Source organism: Cucurbita maxima, unplaced genomic scaffold (genome assembly GCF_002738345.1).
Source record: "Cucurbita maxima cultivar Rimu unplaced genomic scaffold, Cmax_1.0 Cma_Scf00024, whole genome shotgun sequence".
NCBI lineage: Eukaryota > Viridiplantae > Streptophyta > Magnoliopsida > Cucurbitales > Cucurbitaceae > Cucurbita > Cucurbita maxima.
Genome location: NW_019272040.1, coordinates 832,108 through 841,588, shown reverse-complemented (window position 1 = coordinate 841,588; position 9,481 = coordinate 832,108). Strand labels below are relative to the sequence as shown.

The 9,481-nt window shown below is 34.8% G+C and overlaps 2 protein-coding genes and 3 non-coding genes across 5 annotated transcripts; 1 reads left to right on the top strand and 4 right to left on the bottom strand.

Annotated features, from left to right (window-relative positions):
- Window positions 1-206: 206 nt before the first annotated feature.
- TRNAA-AGC lies at window positions 207-279 on the bottom strand. The gene has a single exon. It is a non-coding gene; the product is annotated as a tRNA-Ala (tRNA).
- Window positions 280-513: 234 nt separating this feature from the next.
- Window positions 514-586, bottom strand: TRNAA-AGC. Its single transcript has one exon. It is a non-coding gene; the product is annotated as a tRNA-Ala (tRNA).
- A 136-nt stretch (window positions 587-722) lies between these two features.
- TRNAA-AGC lies at window positions 723-795 on the bottom strand. Its single transcript has one exon. It is a non-coding gene; the product is annotated as a tRNA-Ala (tRNA).
- Window positions 796-870: 75 nt separating this feature from the next.
- On the top strand, window positions 871-5,678 carry LOC111497826 (photosystem II stability/assembly factor HCF136, chloroplastic-like). The gene is made up of 9 exons (XM_023148793.1): window positions 871-1,288; window positions 1,808-2,043; window positions 2,347-2,477; window positions 2,720-2,852; window positions 2,966-3,088; window positions 3,582-3,656; window positions 4,681-4,796; window positions 5,128-5,212; window positions 5,631-5,678. Exons 1-8 carry the CDS (start codon window positions 958-960, stop codon window positions 5,192-5,194), a joined length of 1,212 nt encoding a protein of 403 aa, XP_023004561.1. The 5' UTR covers window positions 871-957; the 3' UTR covers window positions 5,195-5,212; window positions 5,631-5,678.
- Window positions 5,679-6,372: 694 nt separating this feature from the next.
- On the bottom strand, window positions 6,373-7,833 carry LOC111497918 (60S ribosomal protein L44). The gene is made up of 4 exons (XM_023148933.1): window positions 7,747-7,833; window positions 6,883-7,062; window positions 6,715-6,789; window positions 6,373-6,614 (listed from the first exon to the last, which is right to left on the bottom strand). Exons 1-4 carry the CDS (start codon window positions 7,747-7,749, stop codon window positions 6,555-6,557), a joined length of 318 nt encoding a protein of 105 aa, XP_023004701.1. The 5' UTR covers window positions 7,750-7,833; the 3' UTR covers window positions 6,373-6,554.
- Between the last annotated feature and the right edge of the window lie 1,648 nt (window positions 7,834-9,481).

Sequence of the window (9,481 nt, the reverse complement as noted above, 5' to 3'; positions counted from 1 at the left end):
GGAATAAAATATATATATGTATGTATATGTATATTTATTTTCGAGCACGAGTTTCCAGTAAAAAAGAAATCAAATGAATTCAATGGGACTTTTTGATAACGTATCAATAAGTCAGACCTATGCTTCGAGTTGTTTCATGTCATAAATAAGCGCGAACATTCAGACTTATTATTCTATATTCTAATATATAAAATATTAACTAAAATTGGAGATGCGGGGTATCGATCCCCGTACCTCTCGCATGCTAAGCGAGCGCTCTACTATCTGAGCTACATCCCCACATTAGAAACAAATGAAAATGATATAAAATTAATACTTAAATTTGTATCCACTTGCATTATTTTTTTATTATTTTTTCGTGAATATTAAAAAATTAGAAAAAAAAATTCAAGATACGGGTATCGATCCTCGTACCAAAGCACTCTACCATCTGAGCTATATCTTGAGAAACCCATTAAAAAAATTTAAAATTAATACTTAAATATTTACTTTTATAATATAAAAAAAAATGATTGGAGATGCGGGGTATCGATCCCCGTACCTCTCGCATGCTAAGCGAGCGCTCTACCATCTGAGCTACATCCCCATGTGAGAGACCAATGAAAATAATATGAAATTAATACTTAAATTTTTATCCTTCGCATTATTTTTTATCATTTTTTCGACATACTAAACAAAACACTCTACCATCTGATGATTAAAAATAAAAAAAGAAAAATGGTTGGAGATGCGGGGTATCGATCCCCGTACCTCTCGCATGCTAAGCGAGCGCTCTACCATCTGAGCTACATCCCCACGTGACGGTTCATTGAAAATATTTTTATTTTAAATCTTTACCATCTTGCAGTTTGAGACGCTTCAAAATCACCCGCGAACGGGCTGAGAGAACATCCTTCTGGATAATGTGAGAGATAAGAGGTCGACCAGCACTGCTCTGCTCCTTTCCTTCTCTCTTCAATGGCGACTCTGCAACAACTCCTTAGACCTTCATGGTTCGCATCCTCTTCTCCTCGCCATTCCTTCACCTCCCTCTCTCAACCTCAAGTTCAGCCACAAACTGTTAATTCTGTCACCCCCAAAGCCTCAATTAAGAATTCTTCCATTAATCGCCGGGAGTTCGTGGCTGAAACGGCAGCCGCGGTTTCTCTCTCGCTCTCTCCGTTGATTGCTCCAGTAAAACCGGCGAAGTCTGAAGAAAATCTGTCGCAGTGGGAGAGACTTTACCTTCCTATAGATCCTGGTGTTGTCCTTCTCGACATTGCTTTTGTGCCCGACGATTTGAACCATGGTTAGTTCCGATAGCTTTGGTTCCTTTTTCTGCAGAAATCAACGAGTAGTGCTGGAGAATTGAGTTTGTTTTTGTTTTTCTTCTACGAATTATTGTGTTTCGGAAACTCACTAGTCACAGCAATTAATTGTTGGAAACATCTAAAATTTGGGAGGATTTGTACACTGAAATGCTATTAGGCGGTACAGTTGTATCTTCAATTGTCTTCTTTAAAGGCTAGAATTGTGTTCTACTTAAGTTAAGCTGGTCTTCATTTCCAATTATTTTAAAATCAGTTTCTTCATCAATAATTCTTTTGGGGGGTGGGGAGTTTGAGCCTTGGTGTGTTATTGAAATCTTGGAAAAATTTTCTCATTATCACTTTTTCAAGTGATTTTATCTACCTTGTTTGTGCTTACGGATTCTGTCAAGGCTTCTGAATGTCGTAATTTGTAATTTCTCGTTCGTACAGTTATGGTTTCAAGTTCCTTCCGCCAACATAATGCCACGAAACCATTTGACACTTTCAGCCCACTGCAGGTTTCCTTTTGGGGACCAGGCAAACCATTTTAGAGACAAAAGATGGTGGAAGAACATGGGCTCCACGTTCAATACCCTCAGCTGAAGAAGAAGACTTCAACTACCGATTTAATTCTATTAGCTTCCAAGGAAAGGAGGGATGGATTGTTGGAAAACCTGCAATTCTGTTGTACACTTCGGATGCTGGAGAAAGCTGGGATAGGATACCACTTAGTGCTCAGCTTCCTGGTGATATGGTAAACTACTAAATTATATAATCGATTAGGAATTCATTATACGGCAGTGCTTGAACTTTAGGTTGTTCTATTTTCAGATCTTGCTATTTTATAGATTTTGCTTTATCCATTGTACTTATAAGGCTCATTTACTATAGTTAAACGTGGTGAGACCGTAAATAAGGGATTATTCACAGCTATAAATTAAGGTGCAAATTTTGGTTCTTTTAACATATCTACAGCTATAAATTGATCTGTTCTTTTCTGGCAGAAAGTGCTTTTATTTAAAACACTAGAGTGGTTGATTCTATTAGAAAACTTCAGGTCTACATTAAAGCAACTGGAGAAAAAAGTGCTGAGATGGTTACTGATGAAGGTGCAATATATGTTACATCAAACAAGGGATATAATTGGAAGGCTGCAGTTCAGGAGACTGTTTCTGCCACTCTTAATAGGTGAGCTTCAGCAGGGGAAAATTTCCATTCTATTAGGTTTAAGATTAAAGATTCGTTGTTCGGAATTTAACCTTGAAATCATTCCGGAATAGTTGATGGGCTGATAACTGATGAGATTTGACCGGCAGCTTGTGGCAGGAAATCATGGGCCAGACCTACAATGTTCACTAGTTTAGCTCATTGAAAGAAAAAATTTAATCCCGATTACGTGATGCTAATGTGGTTTTCTTTACCTTTTTCAGAACAGTTTCTAGTGGTATAAGTGGTGCAAGCTATTACACTGGAACATTTAACACAGTAAATCGCTCTCCTGATGGGCGTTATGTAGCTGTTTCAAGTCGTGGTAACTTCTACCTCACTTGGGAGCCTGGCCAGGTTTAACTTTTATATTTCTCTCTCTATTTCTCTTCTTCTAACCGTGTTACTCTGAACTGGCTTACTCTGAACTTTTATATTTCATTAAATCTTGGCTTTATTTGCAAGACCAGCCATTCTGGCAGCCACATAATAGAGCTATTGCAAGGAGGATTCAAAACATGGGGTGGAGAGCTGATGGTGGTCTTTGGCTTCTTGTTCGTGGAGGAGGACTTTTTCTTAGTAAAGGAACAGGAGTAAGTGAAATTGAGGACCGTTCATTTGTGTTTCTACTTTCTAATGAAGCCACCCTAATTGAAAATATGAAAAATGGTTTAGAGGTGCAATGTGGTATGATTTTAACCCTTGCCAAAAACCATTTCCCTCCTTTTACAAGTTACTTGAACATTGAATATCGTACAATAAGTTCTCATCTTTAGACTTGGGGATGCATAATAATTCAATGACGGAATCCTATAATCGCATTGCTTTTCAGATATACTATCATTAGAAACTTTTGTAGTTTTTTGTGTTAATCAAACTCGTGAAAACGTCATAAGCGAACAAAACTAATTTTTCATCATATTCATGATTAACTTGAAAACAGAGTGACAAGTAAATTCTAAATTGTCATTCTATAGGTTATATCTATGCTGTTGCTTCCCAAAATTTCAGCTAGACCTCTCAGCCAACTCCCCACTCCTGTTAAATATTAACTGCTTGTTGAATTCATTATGTTTCACACAACAGATAAGTGAGGATTTTGAAGAAGTTCCAGTTCAAAGCCGAGGATTTGGCATATTAGACGTTGGTTATCGTTCAAAGGTAAGTTCTTGAAGCCTTAAACATGATTGTTTAGTTTTTTCATTAACATGCTATGAGTTGAGCTGAAATATACAGTACTAAACGTGCACTGTGCAGCACTAATTATTTATTCCAGCACCAATGTGTGTGTGAGAGAGACCGAGAGCACAAATGATTAGATCAATGAATAAAATGGCTAGATGAGAGAAACAGAGGGAGAACGAGATAGAATTTTCAATGACTAGATTAAGAAAATACTTATGATTCATCTTGACTAGCATGTGTTCTCATGCTTTCCAACTTACATAACTGTTTCTGATTTCCAATACATCAACTGCCTACATGTTGCTTTTCTTACTAGTTGAGAGTGTTGAACTTTGCTAGGTAAAGTTTGTTTGTATTTGAGCAGGTTATTCTTCTGGCCACGGTAGCAAGTATGAATGAGAGAAAAACTAAAAGATTCATCTTTTAAAGGATCAGTTTGTGCATGAAATATAGCTGGAAAAGCCTCCGTTTTTGTGACGATGAGAAAAAAATGAATTGTTTTTCAGGCATTTTAATTAGCCTGGTGCATATTTATGAAATAAGGTGTGGGTATGTTCTACATCTTCCCCGGAGTAGTTAGATTTCTCATTTAATCACATACCTTCCTGCAATTCTCAACGTGAGGAATGACGGTACTAACATAGAACTTGTACGATCTTGTGTTCATAATAAATAATTGCATTGTCCAAGATACCTTGAGCTTGTAGTCGGAAGTCATATATATATTGTGCTAAGTGTAGTGCATATCTCATCATCCCTTGGCAATGAATATATAATCTGTATGCTGAATTTGAAGACACATATCCTTTTACAACCTTACTTGAACAAGATCAGTTCTATAGGTTGTACATTTGTGTAGTTCGAGTTCTAAAGATTCATTTCATTTCCGGATTTATCATAAGTGCCAGACAAAAACTAAGTCATCCCTTTACCCAAAATCGATCATCGCCTTGGTGAATATTTTTTACAGTTTTTCTTGTTTCTGGTGTGAGTTGTACAGGAAGAGGCTTGGGCAGCTGGAGGAAGTGGAGTACTTCTGAAAACTACAAATGGTGGCAAGACATGGACCCGTGATAAAGCAGCTGACAATATTGCGGCCAACCTATACTCTGTAAAGTGAGTATCACCATACTGTGAAATAAAGTCTGTTATCCCTTAGGTGAGTAATGTGTAAGAAGAAGAATCAAAGCTCTATTCCTTGCTTCTTCTTTAGGGTAGGTTTGGGATGAATTTTGGTAGGTAAAAAATGTTTTTAACCTATTCGGAAAGTTTTTGTGGTGTTCAGTTAGATAACTGAAAATAATTCAAAAAATTTTAAAAACACTTGTGCCTTCAATGTTCTTTCATTTTGAAAAGTCACAATCAATATGGCTGCTAACACAATGCAATTGTGCTATAGTTCACCTTCACATATTCTCATATAATCAATCTACTTGCATATCCGCAGGTTTATAAACGATAAGAAAGGTTTTGTACTCGGAAATGACGGGGTGTTGCTTCAATATCTTGGTTGAACTTTGAGATTTTACTCGGTAATTAATGCCTCTTCCTTCTCTTCTTTGATTCTTCTTTTGCCATCTCAGGCTCTTGCTGTGTGTAAATGTAATTTTTTTAACCCTACATTCCAAACTGTTCTAAAATTATATGCAGAATATAAAAGCAGTAAAAGGGTAACCTTTAAGAACATTTATTATTTTGTTTCTTGAAATTTGTTAAACTCGAAAAATGTTCCAGAAAGACTATTTATGAACTTTATTTTGTGTAGATATACATTATTGGCTTGCAAAACTAGGGAATTTATGCTTATTGTTCTCGAAGCAGAGGCTGTTATTCGGGATTGGAAATTATTTTCCGTTTACTAATTGGTTATGTTGTAGGCTTACTTAATTGTTACAGCATTGTTCTCATTGCTTTATCAAAGATTCAGGTTTTGGCATTTTTCTTTTTCAGGTTACAGAATCAGATTTTATATGATGCTTGCGATGGAAATTTTGTATCGTTAAAGAACAGCTTTGCGTTCTTGCTTTCGACGATGGGACGAGGTGCTAATGTTCCCCAGTTACATATTTTCCTCTTTTTTTTTTCTTTTTTTTTTTTTTTTTTTTTTTTTTTTTTTTTTTTTTTTTTTTTTTTTTTTTTTTTTTTTTTTTTTTTTTTTTTTTTTTTTTTGTGTGCATTTCGAAGGTCAAGAACTTTAAGCAATGCTTTAATTAGAAAGAATCCAGCTCGTGAATAGTTCTTCCGACTCTTGTTAATCTATACGTATACCTGTTCAGGTGCCCATTGTTGATTGCCAAAAGAAAATGGATGAATTTGGAAGATACTAACGCATTTTTCTGCCCCAACTTTTTTTTCATGTACTTCATCATTTCACGTAAATTTACAGGATTATAGTTCAAAAATTACAAGTCAAGAATGTTTTTTTGAACATGCTCGAGTTGGACAAGAAAAATCAATAACACAAGGAAACTCATAAGGTGAAAATAAAATATAAAGAAACTAATATTCATGACAAACACAGGCTATGATATGCGTGAATGAATGCCAAATTCTTATAAAAGCATCAGAAATAATAACTGCCACAATAAACAAATCCAACATGGTAATGTAGCACCAGCAAATTGCCAAAATATGAACTTATAGCAATTGTTAACGAAGAAAGAATAATGAACTATGGAGTTGAAACAAGTGATAAACAGAAAAATGGAAGAGGCTAGCTAGTTGTTCCATTATAAACTGAAGCAATAAACAAAATTCAACAGGTAGAAGTGTTCACAAATATCAGAATAACCAAAAAAAAAGCATAGGGCAGAAGAAACCCACAATTTTGGCTCCCTAAAAACCAATATATAGTGAATGACAATGTTAAAGCATCTAAAAAAGTGAAGTTCCCTTTCCCTTCTTGTCTCCACCAATCTCAAAATGCTTGCATCTCTGCATAAATGTGAAGGTAGGCATTTTAATGAAACAGAAATTGAAAGACAATGGTATTATGTGTTGTATCCAAGAAGAGTTCACGTAAGTTAATACAAACCTTAATGGCATGCTGTGACACATGCTTGCAACCCTGGCATTGCAACCTCAGCACAATCTTCTTGGTAGTTTTGGCCTGGCAGGGGAATTAAAGCTCTCATGATTATTTATTCGAGGGAAAATGAGCAAAATGTGGTTTGAGTAGAATAGATATGGAAGGAATTTTCACCTTCTTGTGAAAGACGGGCTTGGTCTGGCCTCCGTATCCTGATTGTTTACGATCATAACGACGCTTTCCTTGGGCAGCAAGACTGTCCTTACCCTTTTTGTACTGGGTAACCTTGTGCAAGGTATGCTTTTTGCATTCCTTGCTCTTGCAGTAAGTCTTCTTCGTCTTGGGAACGTTCACCTAATTAGTAGAAAAATTCAATATCATTTCATATAACAGAGAAGAATTTTAAGATCATAAATTAGAACTCCATGAGAATTATAAAAAAAAAAAACTTCGAAATTAGCTGAATATCTGGCAGAGAAACATAATTGGAAATTATACAAAAAGTGCTTGAACAGAGAAACCAGAGCTAATATGTTCTTCACTGAATTTCAAAGTCAGTTTGCTATGGCATATCTTGTCTCTCGAGTCTAGACATACAGATTAGGTTGTCAATTCGAGCATATTAAATCCAGATCTACATCATTAACCCTTTCAAAAAAATCAAACGTAACTAAAAAATACACAGATAACCACACTGCACAGAACATAACCTTCAAAAAGAATAATGTCCTTCATAAATGGCAACTCTCGAAAGTAAAACAACCAAAACGATTCCGAGAATCAATCAATCCGACATCCTAGAATACAAATATATTTACGACACATTCACTGCCTCCGAAAACCGTCAATATTAGCTCATATCAAAAATAACTTTACGAAGCTTTAGCTTGCAGCGTTCGGAATCAAATAGGATAATATCATAGGAAAGAAGATGCTTCCATCTTCTCATTTCCACTTAAATCCTCATTACCAAACAGCAACAATCATGAACAGACGGAGAAAAAAAAAAAACTAAAAGAACAGTGGAAGCAAGATTACCATGGCGGCTTCTGGTCGTTACTAGCTCTAAGAAGAAACCCTAATCGGCGACCAACTGGTATGACATAAAATCTCTCCAGTTTTATACTCCATAAAAATGGACGGGTTATGGGCCAGATTTCTGATAACTTAAGTACATGGTCCTTTGCAAGCCCAATTAGTTGGCCCAATTGTTAAGATCTATTGGGCCGTAAAACTAAAACAGAAGGCCCATTTAACCAAAAAAAAATTATATCAAATCTCTTCCTATTTCAAATTTTAATCCAAAATTAAATTTATTGTTCCTCTCGGGATCTTAATATTTTTTTCTATTTAATTTTTATAGACTTTTATCTTTCTAAAATTTTAACTATACATTTATAATAACTATACCATAGGCGGATGTGGCTATTAAGTGTCTAATTTTGTATTTTAATTCAAATTTTGAACATTGGTTAACCTGATGTACGAAATGTTGGAGCCATAGGGGCCGAATTCGAATTTCAAACTCTGACCCAAAATATCGGTATTGATAATTACGAACCTGTTTCCTGTATTTACGAATCTACCCCTCCTCTACATCCCGTTAGATGAACAGGGGCCAAATTCGAATACCAACCTTCTTCATATATTTACGAATCTACCCCTCCTCTCCATCCTGTTAGATGAACAATTTCAAACTCTGATCCAAAATATAAGCATTGGTCATTACCAACCTGCTTCCTGTATTTACGAATCTACCCCTCCTCTACATCCGGTTAGATGAACAGGGCCTGAATCTGAATACCAACCTTCTTCCTGTATTTACGAATCTACCCCTCATCTACATCCTGTTAGATGAATGGGGGGCCGAATCTAAATACCAACCTGCTTCTTGTATTTACGAATCTAGCCCCCTCTCCATCCTGTTAGATAAACAAGGGTTCGAATTTCAAAACGTCATTACCAACGAATCTACTCCTTCTTTCCATCCTATTAGATGAATAAGGGGCCGGATCCGAATTTCAAATTCTGATCCAAAACAGTGGTATGATATTGTACCCATGATCATTCCTTAAATTAGCCGACGTGAGACTTTCATCATCCAACACATCCTTCATCCACTTCTCGAGTTTAAATTCGTAATAATCTTTCCTCACAATCCATATAGCATAATAAATTATATTCATTTCCTTCTTTAAAACCGTTTCGTCTGATTGTCCACCACAACTTGAGTAGGACCAATTTTATGTGAGTAGAGATTGAAAGTAGAGGCGGGTACTCACCTTAATTCGTGGATTCTCTAATTTTATAAAAAATTATGAGACAATAAAAATAAAATTATAACTTTAAATTTTATAGTAATTATATATTAATATTTCTAAAACTATAAAATAATATGCATGAATATGATTTTAAATTCAATAAATATTTTTCCAAAAAAATATAAAAACAATAATAACAAATCCAACGATTGAGGCGAGAGGAAGGAAATAAATTTAATTATAATTATAATTATATATATATATTTTTTAACATTCATTTGTACGTTATTTTTATATAATATTTTAATTTAAAAAATAAAAATAGATTAGGATTTGTTTTATAAAAAATTTAAAAAATTACAATTGAAATAAATTTTCTTTTATTTTGAGATAATTTCCAAGAATATACTTTTTAATTTTATGAATATAGCTTAATAAGGCATAAATATAAAAATCAATTTTCATTCTCGAACCAAAAGGACCTAAATACCCTTGAAACTAATTTTTAAAAT

Bases quoted from the DNA above. Each gene is read 5' to 3' on its own strand.
- LOC111497918 (XM_023148933.1), bottom strand. The intron at 6,790-6,882 runs GTGAAAATTCCT...TTCCCCTGCCAG, and splicing joins AGCCCGTCTTTCACAAGAAG to GCCAAAACTACCAAGAAGAT. The intron at 6,615-6,714 runs GTTTGTATTAAC...ACATTTATGCAG, and splicing joins TGTCACAGCATGCCATTAAG to AGATGCAAGCATTTTGAGAT.
- LOC111497826 (XM_023148793.1), top strand. From the start codon at position 958: ATGGCGACTCTGCAACAACTCCTTAGACCTTCATGGTTCGCATCCTCT. The intron at 1,289-1,807 runs GTTAGTTCCGAT...AGCCCACTGCAG, and splicing joins GCCCGACGATTTGAACCATG to GTTTCCTTTTGGGGACCAGG. The intron at 3,089-3,581 runs GTAAGTGAAATT...TTCACACAACAG, and splicing joins TTCTTAGTAAAGGAACAGGA to ATAAGTGAGGATTTTGAAGA.